Genomic DNA, 23,355 nt, shown 5'->3' on the forward strand with positions numbered 1-23,355 from the left:
ATAAAAAATAGTAAAATGGTAAAATTATCTACTATTTACTACGATATTTATGACCCGCATAATTTGTTCATTGTTTACGATGTTGTGGCGACGATGGATGGTTTCTAGAAAATACTGATCGAAATAATTCCAGATTAGATTCACACACACTTATGTTCGTTTACATTGCACACACTTACAAGTCACTTAAATGTCTTCATGTTATATTGCCTATATTAATTTCCTTAAAACATGACCGACTGCAGCTCCCTTAAGGCTGTTGAAAGTAGACCGTTTTTAAGGAGTTGAATATAGGCAATATTCTATATCATTAGGGAATGACTGTACGAGTGTGTAAGTGATAATTGATCCCGAACATTTAATTATTACGTTTTATCAATAAACCAGTTTACTAATAATTTTATTTTCGCTACTACGCACATTGTATTACCAAAATAAGTAACATAGTATAAGTTCAAAATTATATATTTAATCTACACATAATTATCTTATTATAAACACTTATTGTATAAATGATAATTTATTAGTAGGTATATAATAATAATACAATTACCATAAATAATAATAATGCATATTATGTATATTATATTGGTACATAAATATACATTAATTAAGGCTTTTATTTCTAGTATACCAGCCACCGGGCCTAATTGGTAGTCTTCAATCAAATCTTGGGTCAATTAATTCAGGCAATAAAAATTTTGTAACTAATGGCTCAATTTTTGAAGTCCAAAATTTGATATCTTTATATATTTTGTCTACTATAAAACCTAAAAAAACATGTTTAAATTCGAACGTATTATAATATTTTAGATTTTACATATACAATTGTCATAATAGAATATTACCTTTCGGCAAAGGTGGGCAAGTTAATGAAAATATTTAACTCAAGCTTAGTAAGTTAAAAGACCACAAGATTGATAAGTTAAAAATTAACCATTAACAAATTATAGATTTAACTCGATAAGTTAACATTTAATAAAAAAAAAAATACTAACTTAACTCAGTTTAAAAAAAGTTAATCTATTCTTTTTATTTAATAAGTATATGTTAATATGTAAATCACATGAAGAATGATTACCTATATCTTTTTAATTTACTAAATTATAAAACACAATTTTATTTTATTTTTATCATAATGCACACTGTACAGTGTAAATACCTTTTTATGTTGCATGATATATTATTTATTTATTTAAACTATACACATCTCAAATTAATAATTTAACAAATATTATTTTTTTATAGAATATAGCGATTGAAGGTCATAAAATATTAAAACAATACAATTTATAATTCATAATTTTATTAAAAAAATCAACTGCAATAAGCTAAGTTATGTCAACTGTCAATTAAACTACTTAAGTTTATAAGTTGATTGGAAAATAAACTAACTGGTTAAGTTAAAAAGTTTAAAAAAAATTACCTTTTTGACTTAGCTTTGACTTTTTAACTAATTAATGCCCACCTTTGCCTTTCGAAGTCTACACAATAAAATAACAGTAGTTCCTTTCTGTTTTGTTTAGCTGTGCTTGAACTTGGTAATAACAATTATCAGTTTTAATTAATGTAATTTTTTCACCATCGCATTTCATAAACTTTATTTTTTTTATTATTTATTGCCTCTTCTGGAGTATATTCCTTTACGCTTGAAGAACATTTTATCTCTAAGATACCGTCTTTACCTATCAACCCGTCAGGACTCGCTGTTAGATATGGTTTATTCTTATGAATAAACAATCCTGCTGGTTCGATTTTTCTCCTCTAAAATTTTTTGAAACACATTTCGGGCTACTAATTCGTTTTCAATACCATACCTTAGTAGAAATAATAATATATACAAGTAAACAATAAACTATTGTAAAATAAATAAAATATAAATATAGGTACTACAAATCTAGTAGGAAGAACTTCCTTGGAAAATATCATATAAAATATATTTTATGGTATTTGATCGCGAAGTGGTGGGTCTTAGTTTACACATTTTTCCAAAATTAGATGCCGTGAGTCGCTGTTTTCTAAATTTTTTCCAATTGTCATTTTCTTATTGTCCTATGGTATTTCTTTCTATTTCGACTATTTCATCAGCGGTTAAATATATATTTTATAAAAATGCAATTTTTTTGGCATTGTATTCTTCGGGTGACATATTAATTATACCTATTCCTATGTCTACAGCTCCATAATTGTCATCTGGTCCAGCAATACATCTTTGTTTTTCTCAAATTTTCTATTAATTTAAATAACGATACATTTTTAAAAATTAATTTTAGAAGTACTGATGTACCTGCTGTAAAGTATAGTGTGTTATTTTATGTATTATGAATAAAGTATACAACATATTATTACACCCTATATTATTAGATACCTATATGGTTACTTAAATTAAATAATTTATACCCGGATTTTACAAAATTTAAACGTCGACCAACTCTGCTATGCTGATTTTTATCAATCTTGTTTATGAATTTTTTAGTGTATATTCCAGGACTTATATTTGTAACTTTTTTATGAAAACTATTTAAATATTTTGAACTAAAATTAAATGATGAGACTGCAGCATTACATCTTGCACTGTATGATCCTAAAGTACAAAAAAATGTTCATGTTATATTATTTAAATATATTTTGTTTATAAATTTTATGTTGGATATAAAAACGTATAACTCAAAATTTAAACTTTTACCTCGTAAAGAAAAATTCACCCTTTTTCCACCAATACATTTTGCTACTACACTATTAAAACCTTCTACAGCATTATTGTTTACATTGTAAATTAAGCTTTGAGCATGATAAGCAACAATATTTTTTGCTCCTGATATATCTGCCCATAAACCACAAGTTTCCATTTGAGGAACTAAATCAATTTCGTTGTCTTTTGGACCAGTGCAAAAATAACTAAATAAAAATAACAACTGTAATTACTTGTAATAATAAAATAATAATTAAAAATGTTAATTATTAATAATTTACCTTGAGCATTCAGAATGGCTACCAAATACATGAATGGACTATTTAAAATATCTTTTTTTAGAAGAATCACTTTTTAATTATGCGTCAATAACATTTCTTTTCTATACAATATTGCTTTTGTAATCGCGCATCTAAAATATTATATAACATATTAATTTTCTCAATATAAAATAAAATAATTTATTATTATTATTTATATTTATTATTTAATATACTTTAATTTAAGTCATCTGCCTTTTAATTTTTTTCTTAAAAACCCTGGAACTACAGTTCCAGAAAAACTTTTACAGCGGAGCTAATACGTCTACAATTTTATTACAATAGCTTCTTAAAATATGGTTCATACATTCTATTTTTTTTACGTCTATATCGTGATCAGCGTAAGGTTTAACAAGTGTTAACTTATTCAAAACACTTAAATCTCCATCTCCAATTAATTTATTATATATTAGATTATGCATAGTCACACTTTGATAGAATCCCTCGACAATAATATCGGATTCCATAGCAGTATAGAAGTCCCACTGATGAGATGGTGATTCTTTTTCACTATTTTCATTTTTTTGGCAAACTGAACAGTGTTTATTACGTACATCCATAAAAAGAACTTTTTTAGTTCAATACCCAATGATAGACGCCTAAATAATAAATTAAACAACAACGTAACTAGTAAAAAATAAAATAAATAATTAAAGATCTAAAATTTTTATTTAGAGAATCAGACAGAATACTTAGTACACCAGACAGAGCATTATAGCCACTTTTATATAAGATCTCTTCGACCATGCGCCATCAGCTATCACTGTAATTAATGGAATTCCTTTTTCATTGACACTATTTTCCATTATAGCTAATGCAACTTCTTCTTTGGCAGCATCAATCATTACATCAAAAGCCAAATATTCGGTGTGCTTTTTTATTTTATTATGATATTTTTGATAACTTGGATTGGACATATTTGGCATATTCAAAACTGCTGTAAAAGTAACTAATTGAGAATATCCTTGTCCGGTATTTACAACTGCTGTAACCACTGCTGTATTTATGCACACCGACGAAGAATTATTACATTCACCGGTTATGATTTCTAATTTGTTGCACATCGTACACTTAAAAATGAATCCAGAATAAAAACCATTTATTTTTTCATTTATTAAAATTAAATTTTTAAATGTGCAACCAAAAAAGGGTGGTTAATTTTCTGAAGCGAATCAAACAAATGATTTATGTTGACAATACATCTACTGCTACAAATAAACCTAGTAAAAATAAAAATAATTTTGATAAAATTAATATTATTTATTCTGTGCAAAGACCTTATAATTTCTATTGAAATTATTTATTTATTTTCCATAGATTTTTACGGTAAAACAACAAATAGTTGTGGAAAACTTCGTGTTAATTATTCAATTTTTAGCTATAAAAATTGAGCATTTTATACATTTTTATCAATTTTCATTTATTAATAAATTTAGTCAAAAATTATTTTAGTGTAAAAATGTCCTTAATTCTTGATTTATTTTTCCCGGTAATAAAAAAATACTTAGCATTTTGATCTCTCTAAAGTATAAAGTACATCTAAGTTTTCATCTAAAATCACCTTCAACATTTAAAATCGAAGTAAAAAAACAGATAAAATTATACATTCAACTTCACTCGAAATCTAAAAGCGATAAATGTCAGAAATGATCAAAATACAAAAAGTTTATAAATATTAATTATAGGTACTTTTCTACGTTTTTTTCATGTTTATCTGATGCTACTAAACTATACGCAGAATGAAATATATCATGTGTATGTGACATATCTGTCTAGTCTGTATTTCTTCCAATTAATAATTAAAAAATTAAAAATTAATTATTATAATAAAATAATTAAAAATTACCTGCTATCATTGCTTTCGTCTTCATTTTCATTTGAAATATTAAATTGATCCAAAATCTATTGCAACAATCAACGAATAATGTTGTACCCAGTAGGTGTATAAGATTTAAAATATAATATGATTAATTTTATAACTTGACAAGGTATTATTCATAATTTATTATACAAATTAACTTATAGTTACCTGAATATTTTGGTTCTCTAAGGTTCTAGAATTTTTGGAATATTTATTTTTCAAATTATGCCTTAATTTTTTTCGTGGTGCAATTTTGAACGTGTTTTTTTACTATATCGCCAATTATTCATTTTTATAAATGTGTTATTTGCTGTTGCATAAAACGAACACAAACTACTAATGGTAACTTACTATAATCATTTATTATAAATACTAGTATTTTTATTTTTATAAATTTATAATCAATGCGATTATTAAATTATATGTTTAAATATAAAATTATTAGAACTAGATAACAATAGATTTCATATTGCCGGGCTGCGGGCAGACGAGATGAATACGTATGTTGTATAGTACACATACGCGCATGCATAGGTCATCAAAGTAAGCTCGAAAAATTTTGTATACACGTGACAATGAATAATGCTAATAAGCTGGCGAAAAATTAACATACTTTTAGTCGTCTAATTTTAATTTTGAAAAATTATTTGAATTTAATAGCCTTTACACTATGTTTTGTAGAAAATATATTTTGAACATTTTAAATGGTTAACGTAGTACGGTTACGAATAACTTGACTTAATTTCTCAAAATTAACTTGTACTTTAAAGTGCTAACAAGTCAAAAAAATTTAAAAGTTTTTCCTACAAAACATAAAAAAGAAGCTAACAAGTTTAAATTATTTTTCAAAATTAAAACTGGACGATTAGAAGTACGTTTATTTTTTGCCAGCTTATTGATCTAAATGTATTAAAAATCTAATCGCTTAGAACTCCCTTAAGAACAAAAATGTGTGTGTGTATAATATGCATAACATCCAACATAGTAAATTTGTATTCAGCTCATAACTTTTTACTGTAAACAATTGATGAAAATATAATTTTTTACATGGGTACAAACAGAAAATTTCTTAATTCATAAGTGGTATTGATATTAGCACACGTATTTTTAGACAAGTTTTTTACTATAAAGTTTTTTGAGAAAAATGTACTAAAATTAATTATAACAATAAATACCCTTTTGATTGTAATAAATTTCTTATCTATTCTGTAACAAGTAAAAAAATGCAAATTTTCTTATTGCACCATGACATTTTTATTAACAAACACAAATCATAATTAATTATGGATTACTAAACGACATTTTAAACAAATAAATACTTAGAAATAAATTAATCCATTACTTGAGTTCAATGTAAATGGTTACGAGATTACAATAATTAAAATAATAATAGGTGCAAAAACTTGTTAATACTTATACAAAAATCACATGCTTAGGTATAATTCAATATGCAAAAGAAATATATAGCTCTGTTCCAAGCCACGTCAATTTTATTTATTCCCACATAATTACTTTCTCATAGAACTCAATGACCATCTGTGGATATATATTGTTCAAGATATGTGCATCAATAAACCCGTCTGATTCTACGCTGTCGGTTTTCCATTTAATTAAGAATAAGAGTTGGCCATTTGGTTTCCTTGACACTCCCATTATTCTATCAACTTCTCCACAACATTTTATATAATGATATTTTTTTCTGTAAACATTTAATTAAATTTCATTATGCTTTACAAAATAGAGACAACAAATAATTATAATAATAATCTGTCTGATTTACAATATAGGAGATAAGTTATACTAAGTGTGTAATCTTTGACATAGGAACCGAAATAGGTACCAAAACATAGTATTAAACAAATAGATATACTGATCATACCGGTGTAACAGCAATACAATATTAATACATTAAAATTAAACCAAATGTAATAATATATGAATACCTACCAATAATAATACTTATTATAAAATAATGAAATGTCAAAATTGTCAAAATATAACCCATTACAAAGTGCACGTACGTGTGATGTCTTTTCTTAGAACGTTAGAACACGGATGTTAATATATTCTAATATTGTACTTAGAAGTAATAAAAGTAGTCTTTACCATATTATCTTCACCATAAGCGTATGGTGGTCAAATTTTTTGGGGGGCTATTTTCCTAATTGGGAGGGGGCTAAGCCCCTAATTACGCCCTATTCTGTTTAAGTTGATTCATTCGTCAGACGAAAACTGGACGTGGTTTCCTATGTCTTGGAGAGCTAGTATCCAATATCGCATTATATCGAATAAAAAGTCTTTTAAATAAGTAAAAATTTGTTTTTAAGAATTAAATTAAACAAATATATTCAAATTTAAGTTGACAAATAATTGTTACTTTTTCAATATCAATGGAGTAGAGTAGGTAATTGAAATTATCTATATAATACATATTAAAAAAAAACTTAAAATAAACAAAAATGAGTTTAAGTAGGTACTCAAAATTAAAGTAATATTTATAAAAATGATCTTAAAAATACAAAAAATAAAAATTCTAAACTGTTATTATAACAAAACAAATTTGGTTTTTGGTTAGAACTGTACAGCATTTAAAGAAAAAAAAATTGCAAGTCATCAAAATTCTAGCTCTAGTAATAACATAAACTTAGTAATAATATGGTCCAAAGTATAATTGTGTTTTTAAAAATACTTCTTAGCACACATATATAATATAATTAAAAATCTATCATAATACTATAGATTTTTGTATGAGCATAGAATCTGTGGCACTGTGGTTAATTGACTTATGAAGATTGATTTTATTCTAGTTTTTGCATCTTAAAACAATTAATAGTACCCACACTTTATTATTCGGTATATGTAATCGCAATACCTGAACATTGAGATTGGCGCGACGTTAGTAGAATATCTGAATATTATAAATATAATATAATAGTAGAACTTCCATATAACGGTTACCGAAGGGATTGTAAATAATTACCGCTATTTAGAGGTGCCCGTCCTACAGAGGTGACTTTTCAGGTGACCATTATATAGAGGTTATACAAATTTTAAAAATAAAACACCAATATTAAAATAACGTATAAGAATATGGGTATTAAAAATTGTATTTATGATTTACGAAATAATGTAGGTAGGTAGGTACAGTTTAAAATTAAAGAAAAATCTCATAAGCTTTTATAAATATTAAAATTAAAAAAATTAATTATATTAGTTTGTTTTAGATTTATTTGATTATTTGAACAATTTTTTTCAAAATAAATTTCTGCGGTTTTAAACATATTATAACCATCTACGTTACATTTTTGAAGAGTGAAAGCTAATAATTGTTTTATATGAGTTAAAACCTCAGGATAGTTTAATACAGTGTACTCGGGTTCTTCAGTTTCTTCATGTTATCGTTTGAACACCAATGATAAAACACACAGTCACAGACAAGTGTTATCGCCTTATTGACATCATAAATTAAGCTCCTTAAGATGAACTGTCAAAAATAATTTCCATTTGATATACTTTTAAACGTTGATCGTTAATTAGAGTGCCCGCTATTTAGAAGTATTAATGAATTTTTCCTATAACACTCGACGGGACCAAACAAATTGACCGTTACTTAGAGGTGACATCCTATAGAGGTGACCGTTAACGGAAGTTTTACTGTAATATTGTAAGATGGTGTAGGTATCTCTCACACTATTCAACTTATTAATCAATAAACTAAATTATTTAAAAAAAATTTATTTCAACATTTTTTATAAATTTTCAGAAAGTATAGATAGGTTAACTTCACTAATTTACGACTCACGCCTCTTTTTGTTCTTAAAACCGCCCCATCTAATAAAAAAACTTGATTTAGATATAATACACATCAATTACCTAATATTATTATCATTTTAATAAATTTAAAAATGTAATGAAAAATCTATAGTCAACAAATTATTAAAAATAATAGAATTATGAATATATTTACGAATTTAGGAGGGGGTTCGAACTTCGAACTCCCAAGTTCGGCTTGGCGTCGAAACAGTAGCGACGAAATGTCCTAGACCCCTTCCCAAGCACAGAGAGACGCTCTCGAGCACGAAATAATATTTTTGTGTCAAATCGTTGAGAACGATAAATAATGCGAGTATCTATAATGTTAATTATTATAATACAGATAATAATATTATAAAGGTACTAATAAGTCGTTTTGGCAATTACATATTCCCAGAAAAACTAATATATAAATATAATTTACGCCGTACGTCGATACAATATCCGATTATCGGATTACATAATATTATAGTGATGATGATAATGACAAATAAGAAGCAGGATGTATAATATTCACTTAATATTATGTGCACGATACTGTCGATACTACAATAGATAATAATCGAATGAACCTTCATTTCGTTGCAGACATATTAATTGGTCAAAGTGCAGTTGATTGTGTCTCGTAGAAGTCGTAGAACTGTTCGTACTTTCTATATATAGGTACATACAGTAAAAATTGAATCTGGTTCTCGACTTGATGTTTTAACAGTATATTGTCAAACAAAATAAAATGTATTTTGAATTTGGCCATTATATATATATATATATATATATATTATAAAACGGATGATAGGTAGTGTCTATTGCGAATAAAAATTAATTTTACCATTATCGGTCAGTTGCGATAGTGGGAATAGGGAATAGTTTATTATAACAACTCGACTGTCAACTTTTTTTCTTTTATTTTTTCTTATCAAACAAATTTCTTTGATTTTAGGTCTCTAGAGACTTGAAATTTCGAATGTAGCTCACTTAATTAAAAAGTTTGGCGACCCCTGGTGTATGCCCCATAGATATGCGATATTTTAGATTTATGAGAAGCGAAGAATATTATATCTTACAATTTTTATTCTTAAAAAATTGGTTTTTCATAAATTAATCTTTTAAGATAGGAAATCTCATCCGTATATGTTATCTCCGTCTTAGCAAATTTTCGTTCAACAGAATCCATTTTGTGTTGTTAGCTTTAACATTCGAGTAAATTTACCTATTATCAAACTTAAAGATACGAATTTTATTTAGGCCATTACATAGGCTTTTATTAAATATTATAATTTAAAGTGAGTTAAGAGCATTTTAAAGTTTTTATATTTTATATAGTAATAATTCAGTTTAAAATTAAAATATCAATAGAAGCCTATGTGATGGCCTAAATAAAACTCTAACCTTTAAGTTTGATAATAGGTAAATTTACTCTAATATTAAAGCTAACAACATAAACGAAAATTTGCCATGTTGTACGTATGTAAGATGGAGAGAACACATGCGGATGTGTCGTCCTTTTAAAAGCTACTCCAACAGCATTTTTATATAGTTACTTAAGACACAATAATTTACTTTTCTCATAGACATTTTAAATTCTAATATACACAAAAACTTAAGATTTTTCCTTTATTGTTTTTAGTTACGAATATTATATGTTGTAATTTAAAAAATATTAATTGTGGAGGTTTGTATATTTTGCACTAACGTATGAACTGGTGTTGGCAATGTTTTTCGTTGTAAATTAAATTTTTTACAAAATAACGGAAATTAGCATATTATTTTTAAAAGTACTAAAATATGCATAATATTTTCAATTCTTCTACACGCAAAAATTAAAAATTTAATGTATACCATTAAGTTTCTCAAGAGTTGTTCTGACAGTAAGTTTTTTCAAAAATATAAATGCACTATTTTTTTTATAGTCATTTCAAAATAGAATTTTTGTGAAATTCAAACAAAAAATTATGATTTTACTGATTTAATTATAATTTCAAAAATATTCGTAGAGAATTTATTAACCAGCACCTATTTTTTGTATATCTACTATTATTGACTTTACACCATACAATTTTCAAAATATTTAGAATAATTTTAAGCTATTATATTTATACCACAAATTTATTCATATAGGTTTACCTATAATAAGTCACTATTTAGTATTTACTTATAAAAATATATAATAATAACAGATAAGAATAATTATTATAACATCATAATATAGACATGCGATTAGCTATCGTAAACAATTACTTCTTTTCGCTCTTTTAATATTGATAAAACCGATGACAATTATAGGTATAAATATATAATAAATATAGACTATCTCTGCTCAGCATAGTATATTCAATGATATACGTATCATTGAATTCAAGTTTAACGAATTCATTCCATACCAACTCAATAATGAGTATAGATTTCATTAGATATTATACAACATGATTCCTCGATTTGTAAATTTTCAAATCGGTATTTTTTTATTTTAGTTTATGAGTTCGATAATTCGATGGTTTACTAAAATTGTTAATATTTTTGTTTAGATTTCTTGTATTTTTTTAATTAGTTATATAAAATATACTTAATATCATAGTTTTTATATTTCAATTAGTGTATTGAATTTTAAAAAATCAAAAAAATGTAGAAGCCGAGCTCAAAAGAGTTTATGGTGACTAAACCTAATATTCGTTTAAATTCATTTTATTTGCTTCACCAAATAACATTAATCTGAATAATTTGTAGTTTTGTACGCACAAATTTTAGAAACTATTTGACAGATTTCCATAAAAGCCATATTAATTCGCTCCTTGAGACTTAAGGAATGCTTTTACCTTTGAACTTCTTTTTTTAAGCTTATCTAAGTGGTTCTATAGGTGTTTGTGAATCTCATTTTAATTCACAAAAACAAATGTTTTGCTTATATAATTATCAACAGGGTCGCTATTGATTAAAGAATTTTAAAAAGAAATGTTATAAACTAGTCAAGCCACTAACCTAATCCCAAGCATTGCCATAGGATTTTTTTTTAACTTAAAAAAAGTAATTGTTTATTATTCAAATGAACAATAAAAAGCAATATCTTTATACTTTTAGTTTATATACTCAAAAACTATTCGACCAATTTTAACAAAGTGGCAAAACGCACTGTAGTATTACATTTTTTTTTTATTTAATAATAGCATAAAGCAAATTCACTTAAAAATAATTACAGTTGAATAAATTTCATACAATCATTTATTTCTATTAAGACAAGCTTTCATTTTTAGCAACATTTATAAAAAAAATACTTCCTAATTTGATCTACTAATATTTAAAAATCTTACCTCAAGTCGATGTCCATGTCAACCACACAGATGAAAGGTTACCAGAACACTATTTAAGTCTTAACTATATTAATTAAATTAATAATGTAAAAAATAAAATATTTATTAGCTTAATTTTTTTTTGATAAAAATATTGTAACCATAAATTTTAAAAAGCTTTATGTTTAAATTAAGCCCTCAAGATTTTATGATATACTTCTGGATTGCATACCGCACACCACAATGGTCAAACATTATTCTGAGAATGAGCTGCAACCTCAAATAAAAGTAACAAATGACTAGCGCTCCGGGTGTGTTTTAAACGTACTATGTAACAGTGTTATTGTCTTACTAATATAAAATTATGGTAAATGTAAACTATTAATTATTGAACCATTAAAAACTAAGATGATTAAAAATGTAAAACTATCCAAAATCAGTAAAATCTTCTTATTGAAAAATAAATAAATTTCATAAGATAGAAAGTTTATTTTAAGAAATTAATTATAATTAAAATAAGATATTTTCAAATACATGTTCATTTACATGTACTAAATGTTATCATGATGTGTATTTAAGTTTATTCATGTCTGATAAATAAATAAGTTTTGGGAAGTTATTTATTTTAATATAGTATATCATAAAATAGTAATTTGTTAAGTTTCTCTTTTATACCAGGTTTAATTTTGAAAAATATGATAACTAATAACACTAAATTGTTGAAAAAAAATTAATAAATTTTGGAAGAAAATAGTTGTTGAAATACATTATACAAAAAAAAAAAAAAATTATAAACTGCATTATTTTGAAATCAGTAGAATAGCTGTTATCTAATCTGCGATTTTGGCAACTGGATTGATCAATATTGGAATATATGCCCATTTTTAATTTTCAGTAGTCTTACCCTGCAAGCAAATAAATATATGACAATTCAATTAAAATTTATACTTAAAATATTTATGTATAAAAATATATATTTAGGTAGTAAATGAATATATATTTTGTCTTAATAATATAGTAAACTCAGGCAATAGGAAAAACTAATTAGTAAAAGTTGAAAATATTTGGTCGTCATATCATCATAATATTGCAAGTCCATCATTTGAACCAACTTAACAATAAACATGATATGCCAGATTTTGGGATATAAAATACATTATGTTTGTTACAGTATAATCTTTAATTAAACAATATTTTATTTTATTTTATTTTTTCATTAATTATACATTAATTTATTTTACACAAAAATGTGGCGTTGCATAGATTATTGTATTTATTTACTTATAAAAGAATAAAAAATTATTTTATTTTGCTTTAAGTTTAATAATAACAATACATAAAAGAAAAAAATGTTGTAATTTTTATGTAATACCTAATTAATAAAAGTATTAATCATGTGGTATATTTTGCTCATCAACACAAAAATAATTTTATTCCGAGCTTATTTATAGCATTACAAACATCAAAGTTGACTAATAACGATTTCTAATTATTATATGTATTATAATTCATAAGGGAAAATTAATCAGAAAATAACTGAAAAAAATTATGAAACAAAATAAAACAAGATAAAAAGAAAGTTGAGTGTACAAAAGACACCACTGCATGTAGATAAGATTTAAAAGACATAAACTTCCCATGACCTACCAAAATATGGTTTGAGAACCATCAGTGGGTCATGATCCAATTTAAAAAAGGCTTAGGATTTTTTATATAATAAAGTAGGTAGCAATATAGTCATTACTTGTTTTGTTTAAAATTAAGTTGATTATCCTATTTTTCTTGAGTTTTCATAAACATTCGTTGTGATTAAGTGGAACAGAAAGTTCTTTCCTTTTCAAATTTTCAATAAATCCAATTCTTAATGTGATCTAACAGTCATCTATAATGTTTAAATGTTTTAAAATTTTAATGCATTTTAACATTAATTGTTAATCTATGTTTAAATAATTACTTATAAATTTGTTAGAAGATCCATATTCCACGATATATTCAGGTATCAAATAACATAAGTACCGTAAATTTCAGTATTTAAAATTGTGTATCTTGTAGTTGCCGTAGTTTACTTCAGTTTGTAGTTCTATATATTATTGGATATCATGCAACTAACCACATTCTGGAACATTGATCAATTTCTTTATGACAGAGTAAATACATAATATACAAACATAATTTATATGATAATCAATTAGTTATTACTTTATAATTAGACTACCAGTATAAGATTTATCTTGGCATTAAAATACAAAGTGATACTGTAATATAATTTGCAACTATTTTAAGTTTGTGTACATACATATATGTAAAATATTCATTTTTTAATTTTCAACAGATATTAACAGAACATTCACTTTTTTTGTTTCTATATCTTCCATGTTATGTTTGTAGAGTAGAGTTTAATTTTTATTACATATTAAAATATTGTCTCATTATATACTTAAATTATAAAAAAAAAAAAAAAACAATATATTAGGTATGCCTGAATTTACACTCAGTTAAAGAATTTTACAATTTTACAACACATTATTTATACCTAAATGAAATGCTCAATTTTTATAAAATATATAGTTTAAATATGATATTGTTGACTAACTGAGTGGTATGAAATAGAAAGCATTGATGTAGCTAAGGTCTTGTTTTATGGAGGGGCCTAAAGTTATGATAACTTTTTTTAAACTTTTTGTATGAATGAAATTTATTACTGTAATAAAAATTAGATCTTTTCTTTTTTGGGTATGATTTACAAAAGTTGTAGAGCAAAAATTTCACACCTGATAATAAGTATTATAAATTGATGCTATAGTGAAATTCCATGTCTGAAGATAGCTCTAGCAGGTATAAAATCTTGACGTCCTTACTGCAATTAAACTTGACAATTTCATAAATGTATAGTTGAATTTATTTAGCGTCTGTAAAGATATAGTTTTCATGACTCCGGTATGGTCTAGTGGCTAGGATACCTGGCTTTCACCCAGGAGGCTCGGGTTCGATTCCCGGTACCGGAATATACTTTTTGCATTTTTTTCCCATTGCTATCTATACTAAAACAAATATTATTCTTTATTATTTATTAATAAAAAAATTAGAATTTTAAACAAAAAAGTTATAATAGATCCATATTTAATGTTTCTCTTTGATTCCATTATACTTAAAAAGAATCTTATAATATTAAATTTTAAAGCTAATTGACAATAGTAAATTTATTATAAATAAAGTACCTAAGTACTGTATATATTTAACTCTTGATTCTACAAAATACTAACTAGATTTACTTTTATATTACTTATCAGAAAAGATATTAAAGTAATAAATGGAAATTTTTTATATCATAAAAAATATTTTTATATACAAAAATATAAAATGTAATTTAAATTTGATAGTTTTAATTTTTAATATAGTTATGGGTAATGTATATATTTGCAAATAAAAAATATTATAATATAATAAATCTACAATATTTTAATTTTTATTAAAAATAATTCACAGTGGGCTTTACAAAAGAAGAAACAATAACATATTATTTACAATCACTTTGATTAAATATATTTTTTTCTTCTCCGTCTCTAATTAAATATAATGTAAAATTAGGGTATATTAAATGTAAAACATCTAAAAATTTAGATTTAAATGATTTAATACATAAGTTAAAATGATTATTTTTATTTAAAAACTGAGTATTTATAATTATAATGTTTTACTAGAATTATTAATTATTATTATAAAGAAGTTTAAAAAATTAAGCATATAAAATATAGTTTTAAACAATAATTAAAAAAATTGCATTGATATTAGGTATAATCAATTACACAACTGTTATGAAAAACTGATCCAATGATGGTTTTACCTTCTTTCAATGTAACATACAAAAATAATTTGTCATCTAAAATAATTAAATTTCAGATTGGGATAGAAATGGAGTGTTTCCATAGGATACACTCATCTAATATCAGGCAAATAAAATTTAAAAAAATTAGGAAGTAAGTTGATCCCTCATAAACCTCCTATTATATGCTTGCCTACCTAATATCTAACTATTTATACTGTTATTATAATTACATTTCATCACTTTTACAAGAACAATAAAAATGTTCTTGATAATTGAACATTGTAACTATAACTAGTGTGAAAATATTTTTTGAAACAAATAATCTTAAATATTATTCGTTAAAAATATATTGAACGAGTTGCTAGTAAATTTTATTTCATCTATAAGTGACATAAGCAAGGTAATTTGATTTATTAACTATAAGTGAAATATTTTAATAATTTATTTATAATCTAAATAAATATGTACTTAAACACTAAATTAAAAATATGTAGCTCAATGTTACATAATAGGTAAATGTCCATTAAAAACATGCATGTCTTTAATTTATTCAGAGTAAAAAGAAAAATTAATAAATATACAAATGAATTTTTATAGTAGAACACTTTTTGAAATAGTAGGTAAGATTGTATTAAATGTTTTATGAAATTCTTTCCATAAATTGTTTAGTTTACTCCGATTCTTATGCTTAAAATAATAGCTTAAATGTTGCATGATTGTGCTCTCACTAGTGTAAAATGTAATTAATGTTAATAATAAAACTCATAATTATTAGATTAACTGATTTTTGGGCCAATTTTTTTAACAAATGAGTATATAAATATCATAAAAAAATACTTTAGATTAAATGTATTTACAGCCGACATACAATGCTTAAGAGGACATTGTAACCGCATGTGTTGTCTCCATCTTACACACGTACGACATGGTGAATTTTTATTCACCAGTTTCAATAGTGTGTTTTTAGTTTTAATATCAAGTGGATTGACCTATTATCAAAATTTTAGTTAAGAACATTACATATATTCTCTCGCTGATTTTTACAATATTTTAATTTTTAAGTGAGCTATGAGCATTTTTAAATATTTATATTTCCCATACTTATAACTCACTTAAAAATTGAAATATCATAAAAACCAACAAGAAAACACATATTATGTTCTAAACTAAAAGTTTGATAATAGGTCAATTCACTTTTATATCAAAACTAAAAACATACAATTGAAACTGTTGAAAGAAAATTTAATATGTTGTACATGTGTAAGACGAAGACAACACACGCGGGTGCAACGTCTTCTTTAACACTTTAATACAGTACCTATATTGTGGTTAAACATATTAAAATAGTTTGATTTTATACTTATAATAATACTTTTTAAAAATGTTATTCACAAAATTCATTCATGTAAATTAAAGAACATAATAACTATCAATAATTATTACATTTCATGTTTAGTCGTAAATTAATATAAGACTTTTAAGTTTTATTGACAAACACTTACCTATATTAATGGGTTCTTAAATAATGATCAAGATGTGATTATACATTTTCTTGATTATTATAACAAAATAAAAAAAAAATTATTCTTAAAACACTGACTTTTAAGGTCTTTATGCAAGTTTCAACATTTTAAATAAATAAACTTAATCAGTGGCTAACCAGGAACGGGTTTCTAGTGTAGAATTATTGTCAACAAAATTAAATACAAAATTTAAATGAAGCGAGCATTATGTAGTCTAACAATTTTTCTTAAACTTGCTTATAATTTTAATCACTAGTAAAATTTGTAAACAATTATAATACAAAATAATTAATGAAATACTAATGATAAGAGAATTTTTTTAACTTATCACGGACCCTATGTAATTTAAAATGCATAAAACTTCTTACTAACTTAGATATTATAAAAGACATAAAAATCTAGTACTCTAAACATATCCATGGACATAATCGTTACTAATGCTAGGTTACATAAACAATCAATAAGCAATTAATGAATCAATAGAATGCTAATGACCCCTTAAATAAATAAAGTGGCTCTGTGGTTAGTTGATAAAAATGTATTAAATTATTAATGATTAAATGAATTAACATGTTAAGCAATCGAGCAAAAAGTTGACAAGGCGAGTATTGTTAACGGAAAAAAAAAAAAACAAACCGCAGACAGCCGCCAACGTGTTTTGCGGGATAAGCCATAGATTAGTATATTATGTAGTGTAGCCGCCATCCAACCATTACACAGTTTCGCGCGCACTGACACGCCGGTGAATTTAAACAAGACAATCATAAGATGATAGTACTATCTTAAAACGTGCTTACAGCATGTATTTTTGTGATAATCTGTTAACATAATATACTGTTTTTTATTTTTTTTTTTTTGATAGTAGTTGTTACTGTTGTTAGTTAAATCATGGTCGTTATGATTTGACGAGTTTAAACGGTACAGACGACTGACGCAAAGTGAAAATGTTTTAACCACAATTACTGATAGTTGTAAAAAAGAGTGTACTGTGCTTAGTTCAAATTTTTGGTGAATACAAATAGTTTATATTTGCATTTTTATTATCATATAATATAGCGTTCGGTGTACAAAATAATTTTGATAACGAAAGTCATACTATATACCTATTGTAAATTTGTTGTGAGTTGTTAACGGTTAATCGCCGGTGTCTAAGTTCGTGGATTATAAATTAAAAACTATATTTATTAATTTAACGTACAAAAAACATACTATTTAATATGTGCTCTCTAAGAGATTTTCCTGAACTACAGGATTACAGTCTCACAGATAAGACTGTATCCATGCCATTTGTCATTAAAAGAGTGAAACCCGAGGTTGGTATATTAATTCTATTTTTTTTTTTTTTGTATAGTTTTGAATTATGTTATAGATTTAACCAATATTGACAACAGTTGTAATTGTTTTTTATTAAATAATTGTATTTCTAATGATATCCTTGTTGGAAACCAAGGAACTTAAAACAAAAGAAAATTGAATAAGTTATTATTTATCCAATTTATGTCTGAAAAACATTAATTAACTTCTATATTTATAGGCAATTAATTACCCAAATATTGTGGTGGAATTAAAAGGAGATCAAAATCCTGAACCTTTATTTTTACCAACTTCAGGACTAACAACATTACAACAAATTTTAAGTAAATTGTAAGTGCATTATTAAAATATTTTAAATAATAAAAGAAAATATTTATTTTGTTTGACTATGTATTTTATTAGTTAATTTTGATAATAGAAAATAATATATATTTTTAATATCTGGTTTGTTTTGTTTGTGCAGTAGTGAGGAAAGTTTCTGGACTGCTTGTGATGAACTGATAAAATATTTTAAAAAAAATCCAAGTTATTTATCAGTTGTTATGTATCCTTTAGCGCTATTTATGAAATTTTCTCCTCGTGCAAGTTTGAAGGTAACATATTATATAAATAATAAGCTTTTAATACATAAATACTCCTTAACTTCCTTTGAAGTCTTGATAGATTTTTAACATTTATTTGATTAATTAATTATTAGTATAAACAAGACAATAAATTATTGTAATTAAATTATGTGAAATGTAAATAATCCTTAATTATATTTACAAATATTTACGTATAAATAAATGCATGAAATATTATTATTTTATAACTTACACATTAATTTATGATTATTTTAAAATTTTATATTATTATTTAAGGGCCCAGAAAACTTGGTGTTAACAGATATAAGTAGAACAAAATTATGGTCATCTAGTGTAGTGCGTTGTATGTCATGGCATCCTCAAATAACTAAACTTGCTATTGTTTCTTCCCATGATATTGTTTATGTGTACAACCGAAAAGGTTCTGAAGCAAAAATAAAGTGGAAATCTCAAAATGCCATTTTATCCTTAGCTTGGAGGTACTTTAACAATTATTTATTTATTAGCATTTTATAGTTGACTATTTTTATTTTAGACCACTAAGTGTTGGTACTTTAGCAGTTGGATGTGAAAAAGGAATTTTCATCTGGACAATTGAGTTTAGTAACATACATGTAAGACCAACAGTAAATAATGTTTGCAAATTTATCAGAGATGATCATAGATATATTACTGGATTATCATGGAATAAAATGGTAATTTCTACTTCGACTTTGTTATGTACTATAATGTAACCTTCAGTAACTATTTATATATATTTTGGATTATCAAAAATATTTTGATAAACTAATAAATTTAAATGCCATAATGTATTTTATATTAAATTATTTCATAATTTTAGACATTGTTTATTATTATAATTTTTATAAAAAGCAGTGGCAAAATATTTAATTTTACATTTTTATTTAGGGTGATCTTTTGATATCCAGTGCAGTGACATCTAAAACAATGTATATTTGGAATTATTCTTTAGAAGCCTGTGTTCCATTACGTAGAATTTGTTCTGACACATTAAACTTTGTTCATTGGTCGCCTGATAATACTAAAGTTTTTTCCTGTTCAACTAATGATACATTTAGGTAATACTGGTTATTTTTATTTTATTTTTTTAAATTTTTGATTATTCTATTTCAATTTTTTTTTTCTTTAGAATTTGGTCAACTGATAATTGGACTTCAGATAAATGGTCTTTAAATAACCGATCTAGAGTACAATGTGCATGTTGGTCACCTTGCAGTTCAGTTTTATTATTTGCAACTGATTCAAGTTCAATTATAAATGCTATTGACTTTCGAAAATCAGATGTGTTTAATGGATCAATAAATTACAAAAAAGTTGCATGGCCTATTGTTGATATCAAAAGTGAATGTATAAATGATAAAGTGTGAGTAATTAATTATTAATTTGTTTAACATCTTATATAAGAAAATACAAACTAGAGTTGTTATATGTTTTAAAATTAATTATAATATAAATTGTTTACAACAACATTTAAGGTATTAGTCTAAAATGATGGTATCCTATTAGTCATGCTATTTTGCTAAACAATGTTTCTCTAAAAATATAAGTTAAAAATATTATAGTAATTTAATGTTTACATATTTTATATGTAGAGTATATTCGTGTTTAATAATTATTATAAATGTTAATAAAAAGAATTTACTACTTGGTAAAATAGGTCCATTTATAGGAATATTATTTAATTGCTAGTTTTTGATCCTTATTAACCTATTAAACTTATTAAATATGATAATATTTTGATACAAGTATATGAAAATTATATGCTAGAAACAACTTTTTAAAATTAATCTTTGATTTCGTTCTAGTCCTAAAAAATTAGTGTATTAGAAATGAGAATTATATTATTGTTTTTTTTCATTATTTTGATGTCTCAATATAATATACATTTGATCTTCAATAGAAAATATTTTAAATGTATTAACTATTACTTGTTTTAAAAAATAAATACATCATAAAAAAGATTGGATTATTCTCATTATATTTAGTTTAATATGATTAAACTTGCTTAATATTTTTAGTATTTTCAATAATCACTGTTTATTAAAATATACGCATGGCAATTTTTATTTTTGTAAAAGCTCCATCCTTTACTTATTGCATCAGATAATATTTTGTATTTTTTTTTTCAAAAATTTATTGCAAATATAATATTTATAATAAAAATTAAGATTATTTCAGATTTACCAAAAATACACTAGTACCGATAATACTGTTTATTCTGGAATTAAATAAATGTCATTTCAATATTTGAAATACTGCCAATCCTACCGTTGATATTTTAAATTTACACCAATTATAATATATATTATATTAGTATTTTCTGATTGACATAATATCATTTTTAAAATATTTAGACTAATTTTAAACTATTTAAACTTTAAACCATCAACTTTTATGTATATTTGTTCTATCTTATGTCAGTATTGTCTAATAAATTAATAACAATACTACATGATATACTATTTATAATGTTTTTTGCAAAAGTAGTTCAATATAAATAATATGTTAATAATGGAAAATTAATAATGATGTTAATGTAAATAAATTATACAATATAGAGGAGAGTACACAATTTCTACTCAAGATCGCATTTCTTATACAATGATTGATTATCGAGTTCTAGTTCAATACCTCTATTATTGTGATCTACTTTACAACCTGATTATTATTGATACTGGATCATGATTTTACAATTTTAATTCAATTAAAAAATGTTAGTTTGATAGATTTTGTATTATTAATTTAATAATAATTATTTTATTGAATATAAAAAAGTAGATATTCTATAATAAATTAATGTTTCAAAAGCAAGTACTTGTATAAAGGATAATACTGTTAACTTAGAATTGTATGTAGTAGAGACATTATATTAGCTTTTTGTTCAAAATACCTTTGTAACTTAATAATATGATTTAATTTTACTTCTTATGTTTATTTATTATTTAGAATTGGTGGAACACTTTCTGACATGTGCTGGGATCAGAATGCTCAACGTTTAGCTATAACTTTTAAAAATAGTGGGTCTTTAGTTGTATTCCAGACTGCTATAAGTGAAGCTGTTGTTGATTGTATTCCATTGTAAGTATCTAATTTTTGTGTTATTACATGTTTTGAATTTATCGTTAATCACATATGTTTTAGTTGTATTATTCAAGGGCGACTTGATGAGGAACCTTCTACGATCGCATTCCAACCAACTTATGAACAAGGGTCTTTGTTAACAATTGTATGTATGAATATAAAAAATTATATCTGAAGTCCATTCTTTTATTAATAAATATATATATATTTTTTTTAGGGTTGGTCGAATGGAAATATTGAATATGTACCATTTGAATATACTTGTAAACCAAAACATGATCCTGAAATGTTTGGAACAAATTTGCTTAGTGTTAATAATGATAAAAGTATCTCTGGTCGAGTAAATATGTCAACTACAACTAATTCATTGATTGAATATTTGTTAAATTAATTTGATATTTATGGTTTTTTCTTTATATTTATATTTTAATCTCAAGTGTAATAGAAAATTAACCAATATTATAATGCAATTTTTATGTTGATAAAAAATTAAATTCTCACCATATTTCTATTGTATATATTGAAATTTAATTTGAAAAAAACTAATGTTACAATTATACTAAATGGATGATGCAAATCAATTCACTTTCCTTGGTAAGAATTGAAACTACTTACTCCGTTAAGACACATTGATTAGTAAGACATTTTATACTTATCTGGAGTAGTATATTATATTTTATAAAATGTACTTAATTCAAATTTAAATATTTTACTTTGTCCTATAATAAAATTTTTTATTTACAGATTCATAATGAAATTATTTATTTGTTAGTCAAATTTTGTATTTAAAAAATAAAAGATGTAGGATATATATTTAAAAAATGCGTAGTTTATAATTATTTTTAATAACTAATAATAACAAAGTATTTTAATGCATTTTTTAATCCGTGAAGACTAAAGATATTTATCTGTAGTCTCCATGTTAAAATCAAATATCAATCTTATTTTGATATAAACATATGAAAATATTTAATACAAACTATTAACTGTTCTATTGGACATCAAGTGAGTTATGAGCATTTTGAAGTTTTCATAT

At 24.4% G+C, this 23,355-nt stretch overlaps 1 protein-coding gene, 1 long non-coding RNA gene, 1 other non-coding gene and 1 pseudogene across 4 annotated transcripts; 2 read left to right on the forward strand and 2 right to left on the reverse strand.

Annotated features, from left to right (window-relative positions):
- Positions 1-606: 606 nt before the first annotated feature.
- Positions 607-3,059, reverse strand: LOC112596623 (annotated as a pseudogene).
- Positions 3,060-12,722: 9,663 nt separating this feature from the next.
- Positions 12,723-18,033, reverse strand: LOC112596583. 2 transcript variants are annotated; one of them, XR_003114783.1, is made up of 5 exons: positions 17,956-18,033; positions 14,742-14,879; positions 13,925-14,086; positions 13,715-13,852; positions 12,723-12,875 (listed from the first exon to the last, which is right to left on the reverse strand). It is a non-coding gene; the product is annotated as an uncharacterized LOC112596583 (long non-coding RNA). The 2 variants fall into 2 exon arrangements; XR_003114782.1 differs by lacking the exon at positions 17,956-18,033 and having other exon boundaries at positions 14,742-14,999.
- On the forward strand, positions 14,904-14,975 carry Trnae-uuc. The gene has a single exon. It is a non-coding gene; the product is annotated as a tRNA-Glu (tRNA).
- Positions 18,034-18,171: 138 nt separating the features above from the next.
- LOC112596542 (aladin-like) lies at positions 18,172-22,753 on the forward strand. Its single transcript, XM_025342281.1, has 10 exons — positions 18,172-18,632; positions 18,854-18,963; positions 19,097-19,226; positions 19,494-19,696; positions 19,753-19,912; positions 20,127-20,296; positions 20,368-20,601; positions 22,185-22,316; positions 22,380-22,464; positions 22,537-22,753. Exons 1-10 carry the CDS (start codon positions 18,537-18,539, stop codon positions 22,708-22,710), a joined length of 1,494 nt encoding a protein of 497 aa, XP_025198066.1. The 5' UTR covers positions 18,172-18,536; the 3' UTR covers positions 22,711-22,753.
- Positions 22,754-23,355: the final 602 nt, after the last annotated feature.

This window comes from Melanaphis sacchari, unplaced genomic scaffold (assembly GCF_002803265.2).
Source record: "Melanaphis sacchari strain LSU unplaced genomic scaffold, SCAv2.0 Contig32_pilon_pilon, whole genome shotgun sequence".
NCBI lineage: Eukaryota > Metazoa > Arthropoda > Insecta > Hemiptera > Aphididae > Melanaphis > Melanaphis sacchari.